At 37.3% G+C, this 18,166-nt stretch overlaps 1 protein-coding gene across 1 annotated transcript in view; it reads left to right on the top strand.

Annotated features, from left to right (window-relative positions):
• BLM (BLM RecQ like helicase) overlaps nt 1–18,166 on the top strand; it is a 101,574-nt gene that overhangs the window by 19,050 nt on the left and 64,358 nt on the right. The window contains exons 2-7 of the mRNA XM_068558199.1: nt 5,402–5,503; nt 6,446–7,146; nt 9,159–9,321; nt 12,157–12,278; nt 15,642–15,774; nt 16,257–16,960. Coding sequence (XP_068414300.1) covers nt 5,406–5,503; nt 6,446–7,146; nt 9,159–9,321; nt 12,157–12,278; nt 15,642–15,774; nt 16,257–16,960 — 1,921 coding nt within the window. The 5' untranslated portion in view covers nt 5,402–5,405. The remainder of the gene's footprint in view (nt 1–5,401; nt 5,504–6,445; nt 7,147–9,158; nt 9,322–12,156; nt 12,279–15,641; nt 15,775–16,256; nt 16,961–18,166) is intronic.

Below are 18,166 nucleotides of genomic sequence, written 5' to 3'. Positions count from 1 at the left end.
TTTATTTTATATTGGAGTATAGTACACTAACAATGTTGTGTTAGTTTCAGGTGTACAGCAAAGTGATTCAGTTCTATATATACATGTATCTATTCTTTTTCAAATTCTTTTCCCATTTAGGTTATTACAGAGTATTGAGCAGAGTTCCCTGTGCTATAGTGTAGGCCCCTGTTGGTTATCTATCTATCTGTCTGTCTATTTATTTATTTATTTATGGCTGCATTGGATCTTCATTGCTGAGCGCGGGCTTTCTCTAGTTGCGGCGAGCGGGGGCTACTCTTCGTTGCGGTGCACAGGCTTCTCATTGCAGTGGCTTCTCTTGTTGTGGAACACGGGCTCTAGGTGCACGGGCTTCAGTAGTTGTGGCACGTGGGCTCAGTAGTTGTGGCTCGCAGGCTTTAGAGCACAGTCTCAGTAGTTGTGGCGCACGGGCTTAGTTGCTCCGCAGCATGTGGGATCTTCCCGGACCAGGGGTCGAACCTGTGTCCCCTGCATTGGCAGGCGGATTCCTAACCACTGCGCCACCAGGGAAGCCCTAGGATTTTCTTTTTCAAAGATGAGTACCATGCCATTTGGGGACTTACCTGGTGGCGCAGTGGTTAAGACTCCATGCTCCCAATGCAGGGGGCCCGGGTTTGATCCCTGGTCAGGAAACTAGATCCCACATGCATGCTGCAACTAAGAGTTTGCATGCCACAACTAAGGAGCCTGTGTGCCGCAACTAAGGAGCCCATGAGCCACAACTAAGGAGGCTGCCTGCTGCAACTAAGACCCAGTGCAACCAAATAAATAAATGTTTAAAAGGAAAAAAGCTGAGTACCATGCCATTTAAATTAGTTACATATAATATGATTATAATATTTCTAATGCTAGTTCCCACCCCGTTGTTATTTAGTATTCTTGTTTCATGTTTTTGTCAAATGAATTTTAGAAGTGTTTTTATTGAGTTTTGTGAAATATTCTTGTGGTGTTTTAATTGGAATTCTGTTAAACTCACAAATTAATTTATGAAAAACTGTTACCTTTGTGATATTTAAACCTTTCATTTAAGAACATGAAATATTTCTCTATCCAAATCTTTCTTTATTTCTCCTAGTAATATTTGGTCATTTTCTTTATATCATGAAGATGTATGTCTTTTGTTAGGTTAATTGGTAGTTTAATGTTTTTCCTTGCTATTGTTAACTGAATGCTTTTTAAAAATTGTATTTTCTAGCTCGTTATTACTACTACATGAGAATGCATTTGACTTTTGTGGATTTATATTTATCTTTTATTTACCCACTTTACTGAAGTTTTAATTATCTATTGTTATGACTGATTTTCTTTGAATTGTGTTGGTATATAATCGAATTGTCTACATGTATGATATTCTCATCTCTTCTAGTATTTCCCTTTTTGAATATCTTTGCATTGGTAAGAATGTCTAACATGAGAGTGAAAATAAGAGAACAGTCTCATTTTAGCCCCTATTTTTAATGGATTCATCCTGTTGTAAAATATAAGATATTGTATTGGGTCTTGATTTTAAGTACTTCTAATTTTATGTTTTAGTATATCTGTTAGAAATGATTTGAGTTTAACAGATGCCATCTCAAATATGCATTGATAATACATACTGTGTGATTCCATATATCCATGTAAGTTCAGGAATAGGCAAAACTAACCTATGGTGAATAAGTCAGATAGTGGTTATATCTGGGGTGTATTAACTGGGAAAGGGCGCAAGAAAGCATACTGATGTGCTAGAAATGTTCTGTATCTCTATTTGAATGTTGTTCATGCAGTTATATACGTAAGTAAAACTATATTAGACATACACTTAAGATCAGAGAAGTAGTTAGAAGTAATTCTGTTTGTTACTGTAAATGTGATATGTTTCTTGCTTAGCCACTTGTAGGGTTTTTAAAAAAATGTTTCCCTTTAGTTTAATTTCAGGAGACTATGTCTTAGTCTTACCTGGTTCAGTAAAGTTCCTCTCAATTTCTGGCCTGAATTATTTTTATTTGTTCAAGATACTGTTGAGATAGGACTCCTTTAATCATTTATTATTTGTCAGTGGTTTCTTTTACTACTTCAAGAAGTCTCATTCGCTGGATATACTTTTTATATTCCAGCCCTGGATTGTTACCATTCTCTTATACCTTTTTTTTCATTGATTTATTTATTCTTTCTATGTATGGATATGGTTTTCTAGTTTACTTGTTTCATTCAATAAATTTTTTTGCACTGTTCAATCAGCTTTTTACTTATTTATATTATTTTACAATGCCATGATAACTTCCTTCATGTACATGAGAGAAATTTTTAATCATTTTCCAAATTATACTTGTGACTTTTGTGGTGAGTCTAATTCAGAAGCCTTATCCGTTTCTGGGCTCTCATTGTTCATCCCCTTTAGTATTGTGAAACTTTTCACTAGTCTCTATTTATTTTCTATTTATTTTCTTCTTTTAATTTTGTATCACTGATCTTTGCTGTTGATGAACAATTTTTTTGTGTGTCAAACAATTTTATTGATATTTTTTACTTCTCAGTACTCACCAACTCCTTAAAAGCATTACTGCTGAAGGCTGTTGAGAAGGAAAATTGTGTACTTGCTACCATGCTTCAGAATATGACTGACTAGAGGATGCTACCCTGTGGGAATAACCAAAGAGCAGTGTAGCTTGAAAGTAGGGAATGGTGCCCCAGGGTTAAGGTTGACTACATGCCAACTGTGAATCCATAATGTATCACTACAGTTACGAATCAAACACATATACTATTGAGATGACTAAATATGCATATCAAATCGTACTGTGGAATAATATTGGAAAACTCTATTAGAATACCATGGCTAGGGGAATCCCCTGGCGGTCCAGTGGTTAGCACACAGTGCTTTCACTGCAGGGGGGCACGGGTTCAATCCCTAGTCAGGGAACCAAGATCCTGCATGCCGCATGGCACAGCCAATTTTTTTTTTATTTTTTAGCTTTCTTAAAAAAAGAAAAGAATACCATGGCTAGTTTTGATATAAAAATAAATAAGGTATGCAAAATTGTAGAAAGTTGAGACAGGAACAATAAAAACTTAGAAGGAATGTGGGGAAAGGTTAAGTAATGATGCCATGGACCATTTTGTCCTGCTTTGTCTTAAGGCTGAAGGACTGTGTGCCTCTGCCTCCGTGTCAGCCATCTAATCGTTTGAGGTTGAAATTTTGAGAGGACAGTAATGTGACTTCACTCTTTATCATTTATTCTGTGAAAAACTTCCATATTGGACAGGACCTTGGAGAGAGCATACTTCAGTGAAAGGCCAGTGCTTTTAAACTGGATGTAAAATGGAGAGGTGCCTTTGGATGTGCAGGGACTGTGGTCTTAAAATACTCTCCACTAAAAATAAAAATCAGGGCCCCTTGGGGAAATGGCTGATTCTAAGTCTGGGGCAAAAAAATGCACAAGATAAGTCTGGGATGTCTTTTCATTCCAGTTAGTAAGGAAGCTCTCAAAACCTCCTAAGTTTATGTCAAAAGTACTGAAGAGTCAACCTGGAAAGGCTCCCACTGGGCAAACGTGAAACAGTTTGAGAATCGATAAGGATGATAATTATATTGGATTAAAACATACCTAATGGTTAATTCATGAGTTTATAATGATACTGAGAAAAAGATTGATCACCATTAGAGGCTGCTAGATAATTAACTCATTATTTTGAAAACTAATAAATAAAGGAAAAGAAGCCAACATTTATCCTGTCTTTTCTATGTCAGCTGTACCACTGGGTAACAAAATAATAGATCAGAGAACATTTCTCTTGATAGAACTATTGCAGCTAATGAATGAAGAAGGAATGACAGAATTAAAATATCACTATTTTGGGAGGTCGCCTTCCAGAATGGTGAAGTGAGAACCTTGGGATGTGTGTACAGATGAAACAGTATTGGATGAGTTGATAATAGTTGATGAGTTGATAAATGTTGACAGTGGGTGGTGGGTTGGTAACAACTTTATTAAGATATAATTCACATATCAGTGTGAATTATTCAGTGTTTATTAATTAGCTATTTTACCTAAAGCATTTTAAAGAGGAAGAAGAGGCAGAAATCATTCCTTCTTCTGGAGAAGGTGGAACAAAATCTATATCATAATCATCTTCATCAAGCTCAGCACATGGAGATTTCCCAGTTGAACTTTCTACCAAGTTTTTCTTTTTTCACTGTTATCTAAAGTAATGCAGTTGTTAAACATAGATTATTTTAATGATTAGTGAGTGGAGTATGATATATGTAAAACTTCATATTTCCATGAATATCATTTAGTGTTGTTAATCCTTCTAAGATATATGGCATAAAGTAAAAGGAGATCTCTGGTAAACATAGAATGGGAAAGAGGGTTATAGCTCTCAGCTCAAATGAATGAGAATTGTTTACTAGCCATATATTCTGCTAGCCCGTCTTCCTTTGGCCCCAGTAATTTTAAGGTGGCTTAAGCTACACATTATTCCAGGCAGTAGCTCAGCAGTGTCACAATTTGTTACACAAGAGGTGTAAATATGCTTGGTAAAAGTGTTCTTTCAGGTTGAAACTAGGTAATTATGAAGCACGGTATCTTGCTGGTAAACCATTGCTGTCATTGGTGGTGCTCTTCCTTCTTTTCCCGATTTTCCCGAGGCAGAGAATTCAGTTATTCCTTTGTTCTTTGGGTTTTCAGTGTGCTTTGATCATTTTCTCCCACCTCACTCCCCATTCGGCTTCCATTTATGCTTCAAGCCTAGGCCAGGTCCCATTTTTCTGCAAGCCTTTTCCTAATAAGCCCTTGCCTAATGTCTTTTGTACTTATTTTAGCATTGGGGGAAAACCAGGTCATTTGTTATTTAAGTGAGACTTCATGTAGTTAAAGATTATATATTTCAAATGTTACCGGTTGTAAATGTCAAAACAGTTTTTTGTTTTTTTTTTTTTAAAGCAATCCCTCCAGGACATTCTTTTTTTTTATTATTAATTAATTAATTTTTATTTTTGGCTGTGTTGGGTCTTCGTTTCTGTGTGAGGGCTTTCTCTAGTTGCGGCAAGTGGGGGCCACTCTTCATCGCGGTGCGTGGGCCTCTCACTATCGTGGCCTCTCTTGTTGCGGAGCACAGGCTCCAGACGCGCAGGCTCAGTAATTGTGGCTCACGGGCCCAGTTGCTCCGCGGCATGTGGGATCTTCCCAGACCAGGGCTCGAACCCGTGTCCCCTGCATTGGCAGGCAGAATTCTCAACCACTGCGCCACCAGGGAAGCCCCAAAACAGTTTTTTGACCAAAAAAAAAAAAAACTCATTACTCTGGACACAGTTGGAACAGTGCTCTACCCCCCAATAAATACTGTGATTAATGGAAAGTGCATAACTCCACTGATATTTTTTTCCCTCACTTTTTAGGATCATGGCTGCTGTTCCTCAAAATAATCTACAGGAGCAACTGGAACGTCATTCAGCCAGAAAACTTAATAATAAATTAAGTCTTTCAAAAACAAAATCTTCGTAAGTATTTTGGTTGGTTTGCTTCCATACAGGCACTAACACAAGTGAAGTACCTTCTCTTTCAACTCGTTCATTGTAGAGATGAGGAAATGAAGCTGAGAGGGTCAGTGATTTTCCCACTTTGCAAATTAATGGTAGAGCATGTTTTAGCAACGCTAGGTAATGTATTGTTCAGCACCTTTGCATGGTTTCTAGCACATGGTTTTTGTTCAGTAAATATTCATTGAATGAATGAATACAAATCTTGTAAATTTGGACAAATCGGTGTTTTTAATATTTTAATATAATTTTATATCCTTTTCAAAAACCGTTTCTAAGGAAACTATAGCTCTCCAGTTCTGTTCTTTCCTCCAAGCTATATTCCAAACTCCTTCTAACAATACCTAATATTTCATAATCTTTATTGTGCCCTTACCAGGTTCTAGACACCATTCTGTGTGCTTGACTGCAAAGTCACCGTTGACCTTCATGTCACTAAATCCATTCGATGTCCAGGACTCTTGCCTCTTTCACTTTTCTTTCAGATTTCAGCATAGCTGGCAGTTTTTAACTCTTTTCCCCATAAAACTTTTATCAGAGTAGAAACAAGTAGCCACGTTTTTCGCTTACGCCGTCCCCTCCCTCTGGAGAGGCTATTAATTAAGGACTATGAGCCTGAGAAACAAAGTAGTAGGAATGGCCCAGATACTCTCAAAGCTGAATAATTAGCTTCTGAATAGGAAGAATCAGAGCATACAAAGCATAATTTAAGTTACCTTACACATTTTAAAATCAGAGAGGGAGATAGATTCTTCGCTCGCTCATTTGTGATGCAAGGAAGTAAGTTGTTATATAAATTAAAGTTTTGTATACTTGCTGGGTTTGTATACTTGCTGGGTTTTGTATACTTGCTGGGTTTGTTGAAATTAATCCATCTAATTCAGTTTTTCAATTATTTTTCAGAGGTTTCACTTTTAAAAAGAAAGTATCTTCAGCCAACGATGTATCTGTAACTAGTGTGTCAGTAGCAAAAGCTCCTGTGTTGAATGATAAAGATGTTAATATTACTGAGGGCTTTTCCTTCAGTGAACCTTTTCCCCACACCACAAATCAGCAGACAAAGATCAATGACTTTAAAAATACTCCAGCTGGACAGCAAACTAAGAGAGTTGGTTCAAAACCATTATTGCCAAATTTGTCACAGGTTCCTCAGGAAGTTTTACGCACTACCCAGAACACACTGGTTGTAAAGGAATCCTGCGATGCTACTTTCAAGAAATTAGAATTTAGTTCTTCATCAGATTCTCTTATTACCTTCAATGATTGGGATGATATGGATGACTTTGATACTTCTGGAGATTCAAAAGCATTTGTGACACCACACCAAAACCACTTCATAAGAGTAAGCACTGCTCAGAAATCAAAAAAGTCTAAGAGGAACTTTCTAAAAGCACACCTTGATAAAACAAATACAGTAAAGACTGATTTGACTCCTTCCTCCTCTGAGAGCAAGCAGGCATATTTGATTAAGAAACAGAAGGATGACTCAGAATGGTTAAATAGTGATGTGATTTGCATTGATGATGGCCCCAATTCCGAAGAGCTGATAAATGAAGATACTCAGGAAAATCACCCTTTAAAAACTCATTTGGGAGAGGAAAGAGGTAAAAATTATTGTTTTATTTCATTTCAAAAGGTTGTATTAGTTTATGCAAAACTAGGCATTGGGAACAGCAGCAAATATGACTTAGCTTTTTTTTTTTTTCCAAGCCAATAAAATCGCTGTTTATTGGCCTATTCTTGAATTTACTTAAAACCCACACATGACAGTCATATAATGATTTAGCTTTTGTCCTTAGGATGTACAGAAGTGCTTATACATCCTAAGCACCATCTGTTGGCCACGTTCTTGAGGCAGGGCATACTAAGGAAATGAAAGATTTTATTCTGCTATTTATATAAACAACAAGGATAGCTCCGTGATTTTATATATGAAGAAATATGTAGAGGGACTTCCCTGGTGGCGCAGTGGTTAAGAATCTGCCTGCCAGTGCAGGGGACACGGGTTCGAGCCCTCGTCCAGGAAGATCCCACGTGCCGCGGAGCAACTAAGCCCATGAGCCCCAATTACTGAGCCTGCACTCTAGAGTCAACGAGCCACAACTACTGAAGCCCGCGCACCTAGAGCCCATGCTCCGTAACAAGAGAAGCCACCGCAGTGAGAATCCCGTGCACTGCAATGAAGAGTAGCCCCCTCTCGCCACAACTAGAGAAAGCCCGTGTGCAACAACAAAGACCCAACGCAGCCAAATAAATAACTTTAATTAATTAATTAATTTAAAAGAAAGAAATATGTCGAGAATATAATGCTTAGTGAAATAAGTCAGAGAAGGAAAAATACTATATGATATCACTTACATGTGGAATCTAAAAAATAATAAAAATGAATCTATATACAAAACGGAAACAGACTTGCAGACATAGAAAACAAACTTACGGTTACCAAAGGGGAGAGGGAAGGGGGAGGGACAGATTAGGAATATGGGATTAACAGATACAAACTACTATATGTAAAATAGATAAGCAACAAGGATTTATTGTATAGCACAGGGAATTATACCCAATATCTAGTAATATCCTATAATGGAATATAATCTGCAAAAAAAACTGAATCACTTTGCTGTACACCTGAAACTAACACCATATTGTAAATCAACTATACTTCAATAAAAAGAAAAGAAAAGAAGGTCCATAGAAGTTAAAATGGCTTCTTAATGGTCTACTGGCTGGTTGGTAGTAGAAATGGGATGTGAAACTAAGCCTTTGTGTTATAATTCTTTTATGGTTTGTACCACCTAATGTTGATGTATAATATGATCTAATCATGCTATTAAAGTATTGTAAATTACATGCAAATTGTTTTCTGTTTAGGTCTCATAGTTATTAGATGTCTAGAACTTAATAGCTGACATTAGCCATATGTGGAGGTACCCACGTTATGAAACAGTTGTAAATATGAGACAAATATTTTTAAACACCTGAATCCCATCAGGGTTACTATAGGGTGAGAGAGGACTGAAAAGTGATTGATAATAAGCAAAAGTGTAGTCTAAAAAAAAAAAAAAAAAAAAGTGTAGTCTAATCAAGCATGTTGCTATTTATGAAGAGAAAATTTGGTAAAAGGTAAACTAGAGAGCAACAGTTTGGCAGTGTTTTCCCACATAGTCAAGAGAGAGACACTCTGGGAGACTTAAATAACTAAGACACCTTTGTGGTAAAGTAGAGATTGTTTATCTGTATAAACAACAGTGTTTGTACAATTATCAGGCTTACTTGTACTTTACCCTTATTTAAGCGTGAATGAAAAACAGAGAAACGAAAGTACTGATAATAAGGATGGGTTTCATAATTTAACCAGAGACAGTCATGAAAATCCTTAAGCAAATCATCAGCCTCAATCCAGCACTCATTGGACTTAATCCAGTTGACTCAATCATGGTTTATGAAGAAACAAGGCAACACTAACGTGTGAAAGGAGAGAACTTGTATCGCACAGAGTGGTGTTAGTGCTTATGACTTGCTCAGAGCACTCACTCACAAGTGCTCACACCCTGTTCTTTCTGTCTCATTAATATTAAAATAACCTATGTTTATCAGCTGTTTTTTTGTACTTTAGATAATTGTGAAAAGAAGAAAAACTTGGAAGAAATGGAATTACATTCAACTGAGAAATCTTCATGTGTTGAGCTTGATGAAGATGATTATGATATAGATTTTGTTCCACCTTCTCCAGAAGAAGGAATGACTTCAGCCTCTTCATCCTCTTTAAAATGCTCTAGGTAAAATAGTTTATTAATTAATAAACAATGATTCTGGGGTAGCTGAAATAATTTAATTTAGTTATGTAGTATCATCTCAAAATTGATTAATTTCATGCTTCTGCACAATTTATTTTGTATCCAAATGAAAGCATCAAAAAGTCCCTATTTATTTACATTTTATTTAATTGTTGGTATTCTAAAGCTGTAAAGTTCCATTATGATTCATTACATGGGACCTCTAAACAGTTTTATGTAATTGATCTTGGCATGAGGGATATAGTCCTAAAGATACTATATTTCCAATCTCATGTACCTGAAATGACCCAAAACTAACACCTTATTTGTGAAGTGACTTAGTAAGTAATGTGTTCTTCTTCGTCTTCTTTTTTTTTTTTTTTTTGGATTTTTTTTAAAAATCCAAAAAAAAAAATCCAAATAGAATTGACTATTGTATTTGTCATTCACTGAATTTTGGTAAATTAGTGACATGATTGTGGTTAAGTGGTAGTATTATGGGAAAAATAGAGTCCACATAGTTCATTAATAGCTGAAAATACTAATAGTCTTTGTTACCTCCATCCTCACCCCAGTCTAAATCACAGTTCAGTTGAGTGGTCTGGTATATACTCTGCTGTTAACCATATTCTGATGAGAAACAAATCCCTCTAGTATATCACCTGAAGGCAGGAAGGAGGTGTTTGCCTGCATAACCTAGTTTTCCCTAGGTTTTTGTTTTAACAGGTGGGTTGAGATGTTTAAAGGGGTGGGAAAGGTTGAAGCATGATTGCTGTTAGACAACAAAACAGAAAAACTGTAAGAGCTCCCCTCTTTCACCTCCCAATAGAAATTGAGACAGAATTGTAGAAGAAAAACTGAGCAAGAGTTCATATAGCATTCATCAACATTCTCTTTTAACAGGAGAAGTAGTTGAGGCCTAAGGAGGAGCAGGGGATTGTCTGGGGTGATAATTAACGGCAAATGGACTAAGATCCAGTGTAGGGTTATTTCCTGGGCCACACCATTCCCTGTTGACTGCCTGGCTTTTTTCTTTGTTTATTAAAAAAGTGTGTATTGCACAGATAACATTGTAACCACATTAACAGGATACTTACTGGTAGTCTTACAGTCCAACAAACCAAACATTTTCTGTATCCACATTAAGTTTTTTTATTTTTTTTTAATTGAAGTATAGTTGATTTACAATATTATGGTAGTTTCAGGTATATAGCATAGTGATTCAGTTTTGTTTTGTTTTTTTTTCAATTATATTCCATTATAGGTTGTTACAAGACATTGAGTACAATGCTTTGTGCTATACAGTAAATCCTTATTCCTTATCTATTTTGTGTCTGTACTCCTAATTTGTTCCTCCCCCATTCCCTAGCCACATTGTTTTGTTTCTTCTCTACGTGTGTATATGATTTTTACATTGCCATAATCAACATGTAGCTATAATTTTTCAATCTGCTTTTCTTTTAACATTATTTTTTAAACATTTTCCATATTGCTACATAGTCATTATTTTTATTCCTTTTAATGGCTACATAATTTAATGAGTTGTCATACCATAATTTATTTTACCTAGATCTTCAGCAGTTGGAAAATGGTTGTTTCCAAGGTAAATTCTCTCTATATTTTTCCATTGCAACCTAGTATACATATTTGTATACATTATAAAACTAAAATAGAAGTTTCACAAATGATACTATATGTGCAGTGCACACAAATTTTCTGTTATATTTTATTTCATTTTAAAGTGCTGGTTGTGACTTCTGAATTAATTTCAGAGGTGTAATGGTCAGATAACATATGACAGAAAAGAGAACATGTTTTTGTAACTCCTGTATTCCTAAACCTCTTTAGCTGGGCCTCAAAATCCTCCATCTTCAGACCCCAAATTACCTTTACAGCTTTATCTCCAGTTATGCTCTTACAGTAACCCTAAGCTCAATAGCCTAATGAGACTTATAACATAGTTATTCATCATTCTTTGATTTAGTTAGGAGATTGCATTCCAAAATCCTGCTTTAGAAAAGTACAGTTGATTCCTGAATATCAAGTAAATAGAATTGTCTTTTTTATCTCTCCTTTGTAAGCTGTCACTTTCCCATACCCATCATTCAAGGTTTCCTCAAATCCTACCTTCTTGGCAAAGCCTTCTCAAGTTCCAGAAAGTGTTATCTTTCTTTGGATTGCCATAATACCCTCTCTTTAATACTCCTTTAGTACTAATTTATTTTGTTACTTTTAAAGTATGTTTTATATCCAATCAGACTGACCGTGTTTATATGTGTTAATACTGGGGCCAGGGTCTTCCCTGGTGGCACAGTGGTTAAGAATCTGCCTGCCAGTGCGGGGCACACGGGTTTGATCCCTTGTCCAGGAAGATCCCACCTGCCACGGAGCAGCTGAGCCCGTGCACCACAACTACTGAGCCTGTGCTCTAGAGCCCGTGAGCTACAGTTATTGAGTCCACGTACCACAACTACTGAAACCCACTCGCCTAGAGCCCGTGCTCTGCAACAAAAGAAGCCACCACAATGAGAAGCCCACGCACCGCAACGAAGAGCAGCCCCCACTAGCCACAACTAGAGAGGGCCCGCGCGCAGCAACGAAGACCCAATGCAGCCAGAAATAAATTATTAATAAATTAATTAATTTAAAAAAAATATTGGGGCCAAAAGATGGAAAACTTTGAGGGCCAGCTAAAGAGGTTTTAGAATAGAGGAGATAGAAAGACATGTTTCTCTTTTCTGTTACATAGCATCTGACCAGTTGTGGAAAATTTAGAGGAAAAAGTATGCATTTGGTCTAGTCTATACTGTGATCGGTTTAATATTTTTTAATTTGTAGTGTGTTGAAGGATCTCGACACCTCTGACAGCAAGGATGGTCTTAGCACATCAGAAGACTTGTCAAAATCTGAGAAAATGACTACACAGCAGCCTAATCAAGAAACCTGCACAAGCTATGATGGTACAAAAGTGTTTGGGACATAACACGTATTGTAACTGCTTACTTTTGAAAACAAAAGTAAGGTTGTATTCTTAACCTGTGACGGTATAGTACACGATGGCGAGCTCATAGTTCCTTTTCCTGTAACAGTGAATCATCCGTAATAACCAACCACCATGGGTTAACCATTGTTGCTCAAACAGCTCAGAAACCGAGAAACTTGTTTTCTCACAAGGTGACTTTCTAACAAGTAACATTTTCAAAATAGACAATGAATTATTTCTCCTACTGAACCAAAATTTTGCCTTCCTGTAACTTTAATCTTTGTGAGATAAGTCTGAAGCGCCTAGCACTAAGTAATGTTAGATCTTTTACCTCTTCTTTATAGGTACTGGTTTCTGGACCTTTCATCCTCCTGGTTCTCTGGGTTTGATTCTTGGTGTCCGCTTGAAGTTTAATACTTTTTGTTTGTTTGATTTGTCTCTAATTCATTTTTAAATTTTCTATTAAATATCTAGTATAAATAATCCAGTAGCACTACAAGGCTTTGAAAAACAGCTGCCTCCTTTCCCACTCCTGATTTCTACTTCCCAGAGGCTTTTTTAGGCTTGAGATTTGTGTCCTTCTATTCTGAAATTTTTTCTGGTATCATTCCTTTTTATTTTCTTTCTTTGTTTTTTCTTTTCTCTTTCACTCTTCCTGGAACTTTAATTATTGGGCTACTAGACCTCCATTAATTAACTTTTCTATTTTTCATCTCTTGCCTTTTTGCTTTCTGGGAGATTTCCTCAATTTTTTAATTAACTCTTTGATGGAATTTTTCATTTTCATCAAATTAATTTCCAAGAGCTGTGTTGTATTCTCTGAGTATTTCTGTAATGTTTTCTATTCTTGTTTGATGGGTGCTGTACTTATGGTGTGTGTGTGTGCATGCACACGCACATGTGTAGTGATCTCTGTGTGTTGTTCCTGTTTCCTCTGAATTTCTTTTTGTTTATTTTGGTCTCTGAGTTTATTGTTAGAAATGTTCCTGAAAAACCTGATGTTGTAGGCACTCTTCTAAGTGCCTTAATATTAACTAATTTAATCCTCACAATGATCCTTTAAGGTGGTTTCTGTTATCCTGTTTTACAAATAAGGAAACCCAAGTACAGGAGAGTTAAATAATTACTCATGGTCATAGAGTTAGACAGCAGCAGAGCTAGGATTTGAACCCAGCAGTCTTCAGGCTCTTGAGTTTACATTGATAACCACTGCAGTATACTGTTTCTGCCTCATTAAGTTTCACTGGTAAAATGGTTAGTGAGGACGAGAGCAAGGACAGAGTCCCACAGAATGTCATTAGCGGCCTCCCTCTCAGCTGACATCAGTCCCTTCATCACCACTTCTTGTTCATCTTGTTACACGTCTGCCTTCAGACTGTGTTTCTCTCCCTTGTGCACGGGGATGCAAAAGACTCAGTCATATGACTCTAGAAGTTCAAGGTCTGAGGCAGCAAGAGGGAACAGGTGGGACATTGGCTGTAGAGTGATGCGGACCTAGTATACAAGCCTGCCTCTTCCCACTCCTGGCTGGGTGACTATGCCTAATTAATTAAGCTTCTTTGGACCTCAGTTTCTTGTTCTGTTAAATGAGGAAAATAGTGTCTGCCTTGCCCAGTAGTTGTCAGGATTCAAGGTAAAGTGCCCAGCACACTGTAGACCTTCAATAAATGGTAGCTATCATTATCTGCTAGTCTAGTAATCCTTTCAAAGAAGGAAATACGTTGAGATGGCTGGTATATTTTTATGAACTCTTGCTAACTCTATAATTGTTTCCTCTTTTTCTTAGAGCTCACAAAGCAGCCATTTGATAACATGTTCTGGAATTTTGCCTTGAATTAACTTTAAGATCACCAGCCTGAAGCTTTTGGCATCCCTTTAGAATTTTTTTGAAAATTAGAACTATGTTTGCCTGTCTTCACTCTTCCATCACCTCTCCTATTCACTAGATGCTGCATGCATCAGTGACATTTTCTTTGCAGGTTTCCTTTGTACTCTGAGGTGTAATCTGTCTAGGCGAAGAGGCCTGAGCTCCTTTCCAGTAGCTGTATCTCTCTGAGCCTGTCTTGGTTTTCATTTCCTTTGGACAGTTGTTTATGCTCCTCTCTCCAATCCAATGCCCATTCTCCTTGCAGAGAAAACAGATGTGAAACAGGAACCCAGCAAGTCCACTTTTACCATTTCATACTTCATGACCCTATTTACATCAGCCAAAACTAGTAAAAGTCCACACCCCCAGGTCATTTTCACAAAGACTCATGCGTCCCATCGTCTGTGTTATGTCCCCCCCACCACCCCCGTCTGTCCTCTTTTCCTCTCCTTCCTGCCCCTTAGACCCTTCAACCCACTGCCCTCGGTCAACAATTTCCCAGTAGCCTCATTCTCTTCTCTGATTGTCTTCTGAGAATACTGTTGCCTCCGCAGCCCACCTAAACTGTTTATTTCTCCTGCACACCTTAGGCCCCAGAGGTAGGTAGGCATCTTCCTTGCTTCCCATTGCTACCCTAACCCATTTTTTTTTTCTTTCCGTCATATAAAGCCACCCCTCCTTTGACATTATTTCTTAGTTACATAGCTGAAATTTAAAAGTGTGAAGTGGGCTGGCCAGATTCAGATGTCCAGACATTGTTACCAGGAATTTCTCTCTTTCACACCTGCCTTCTCTCTCTTCTCTTTCATCCCATCTCTCCATCTCAATCTCCCATTTCCTTCCATCTCTGTTTTCTGCTTTTCCTTGTGTTGGCCTCATTTTCAAGCTAGTGTTTTTCTCCGTGGTGGCAGAGATGGCCACCAGCAGCCTGTCCAACTTGTTAAAGAGAGAGGTGCTCTTTTCCAGTCAGTCGAAAAACTCTTAGATCTAATTCTCATTGAGCTGCCTTACATCAGATGCCCACTGAGGACGTGAGAGTGGGGATGGGAGTAGTCTCCAAAAAGAAAGTCCAAGTGCTGTACTGTTAGGAAACACTGGTTGGCAGGCAAACAAGAGCAACAGGTGAGGTTCTTACCTGTCCATACTTTATGATGTACTTTGTATGGGCATGGTGAGATTTACACCTGAAGTTAGTAAAAAATCATAAACTTTTGTATCTTACAACAACTTTGGTTACCCTAAGAGAAATAATAAGAATTAACATGAAATGAAAGGATAACACAGTTATGAGCTCTTATGATCTAGAATAGAGACAGTATGACTTCAAATTATTTCATAGGCAGATAATGGGAGAATATATGGTTGTTTCTAATCTCGTTTGTAAACTACTTCAAGTTTTACATGCATGGCTTTCAAATTTTTAAGTCTTTTTTGTTGTTGACAAAAAATATTAACAACATAAATACTTTATAGCTAGACAGATAAGTTTACAGCAGCAACTTATTCGTGTGATGGACCATATCTGTAAATTAGTTGACACTATTCCTGATGACAAGCTGAAAACTTTGGATTGTGGGAACGAACTGCTCCAGCAGCGGGACATAAGGTATCTTGATTTTTCTCCTTCTGGAATATATCTGATTGTGTTTCCACCACCACTGTAAGTCACAAATGTATAGGGCAAGATTTCCAGGCATTCTGGCCAGGAAATTGAATAGGATAATTATCACTTTGTCTTTTTTTTTTTTTTTTTAAATTGGAATGTTGTTGATTTACAATGTTGTGTTAGTTTCAGGTATACAAAAAAAGTGATTCAGCTATACATGTACATATATCTATTCTTTTTCAGATTCTTTTCCCATATTGGTTATTACAGAGTATTGAGTAGAGTTCCCTGTGCTATATACACTGTGTCTTAAATTTATTACTTTTTCAAACTGTTCCTTTAGCATTTGTATTCAAATTTTTAAGATTGGAAAAAAGAGGATATATTTTGCCACAATTTGGCATGAAAACTAAAGATAAACTTGTGTGCCTACCATAGCTGACTACTTATAATTAATTTGATGTTCTGTGCTCTCTCTTCAGAAGGAAACTCCTAGCTGAAGCAGATTTTAATACGAGTGATGCCATTGTTCTTGGCTCATTGTGGAGATGCAGGCCTGATTCACTTGGTAGCTCTGTGGAGGATATGGCATCTGTTTCCCCACCTTGTGCATTTCCAAAGGGTGATTCCTGTCCTACAGGGAATTCTGTTAAGGAGTTCACTTTTCCAAACCTTTCCTCAAATTCCATTTCTACTGGGGAGTGTTTACTGACTCCTACCCCAGGAAAGACAGGATTCTCAGCCACCACCAAGAATCTCTTTGAAAGACCGTTATTCAATTCCCATTTACAGGAGTCCTTTGTAAGTAGCAACTGGGCTGAAACACCAAGGGTAGAAAAAAGGAATGAAAGTTCTTATTTCCCAGGAAATGTTCTCACAAGCACTGCTGTGAAAGATAAGAATAAACACACTACCTCTATGAATGACTTGGAAAGAGAAATCCAGGCTTCCTATGATATTGACAATTTTGACATAGATGACTTTGATGATGATGATGATGACTGGGAAAATGTGATGCATAATTTAGCAGCCAGCAAGTCTTCCACAGCTGCCTATCAACCTATTAAGGAAGGTCGGCCAGTTAAATCAGTATCAGAAAGAACTTCTTCTTCAGCCAAGACAGACTGTCTTCTGGCATCTACTGCTCAGAATAAAAACTTCTCAGAGTCAATTCAGAATTACACTGGTAAGTTTAAAATAAATTGAATGCTTATATGAAAACGAAACTGTCCAAAATAGGAATTGTGTAAGAAAAACCATAGCAAATCATCATGGCCTGAAAACGACATTGTTTCTATGCAAATTTCTGCTGATAATATGAATGACAAATCACAATTTCAAAAGCAAGTTGCTCTTTTGTCTCTGTAGCAGCTGTAGTTTCATAAAATGTGTAATTATAACCTATTGTAGTAAAGCTCTAAAGTCATTACAAATGTGCTTTGCCTTTAAATTAACATTTTTTAGTCCCTAAAACAATAAAGCTCATGAGGGCCAAGTTTTTAATGATTATGGGGGATGGATAAAAAGCAAAGCTGAATTTATGTTAAAAATGTAATTGTATTTTTAGAATTCTGGATTGATGAGAACTGATCAGTTTATAAAGTAGAGAAACATGTTTTATGTCTTCAAATATTAAAATTTAGGCAGCCTAAGAAAGATAAGTCAGAAATTTCTTATATCAGTCAAGTTATTTCTTTTGGTCTAGAATCATTTTAATTCATTCAACAAATATTTATGGAGTGCCCACTGTGTGCCATGTTCTGTGCACAGGTCCTGGTAATAGATGAGTAATGGAGAGCTCCTGCCCTCTTGGAGCTCACAGTTTACTGAGAGAAGTTTTTGGAAGAGTGAAATTAGCCGTGGTAAAGGCTGCAGAGAAAACCCAAAATTAATTTTAAAACCTTACATCGACCCTATAAAGTTATCAAAAAGTGTTTTTTTTTTTAACTGAAACAAGTTCATACGTGTAAGATTTCATAAAGTACAGTCCTCCCTGTTTTTGCCATTGATGGCTTAATGTCACAGAGGTTGTTCTTACAGTTCCTCTGTTGACCTTTAAAATAACCATTAATGGATTTATTTTTGTGTCATGTTTGGGCGTGTCATACTTGGTGTTCGCAATTATCTTTGCGGTGGTTGAGTGCCGGGGTTGATGTAACCGCCAGGGCTGGCGTGAGCACCTCTTGTTCTCTGTGCGGAGCCAGAGTTGCAACAGCGAGGAGGCACCATGGGGGCGGGCGCGAGAGACACCATGGAAGAAGAACCAGAGGAAGTTGGAGTGATTCTGCGGTTTCAGACCCAGTGACTGGGAAAACCGTGACACTGTTAACAGAAACAGGGAAGTCAGGAGGCAGGCAGATTTGGAGCAAAGCTGAGGAGGGCTGTTTTAAGG

This window comes from Eschrichtius robustus, chromosome 1 (genome assembly GCF_028021215.1).
Source record: "Eschrichtius robustus isolate mEscRob2 chromosome 1, mEscRob2.pri, whole genome shotgun sequence".
Classification (NCBI taxonomy): domain Eukaryota; kingdom Metazoa; phylum Chordata; class Mammalia; order Artiodactyla; family Eschrichtiidae; genus Eschrichtius; species Eschrichtius robustus.
The sequence above is the reverse complement of the archived record's forward strand: the minus strand, read 5'-3'. Positions and strand labels throughout refer to the sequence as shown.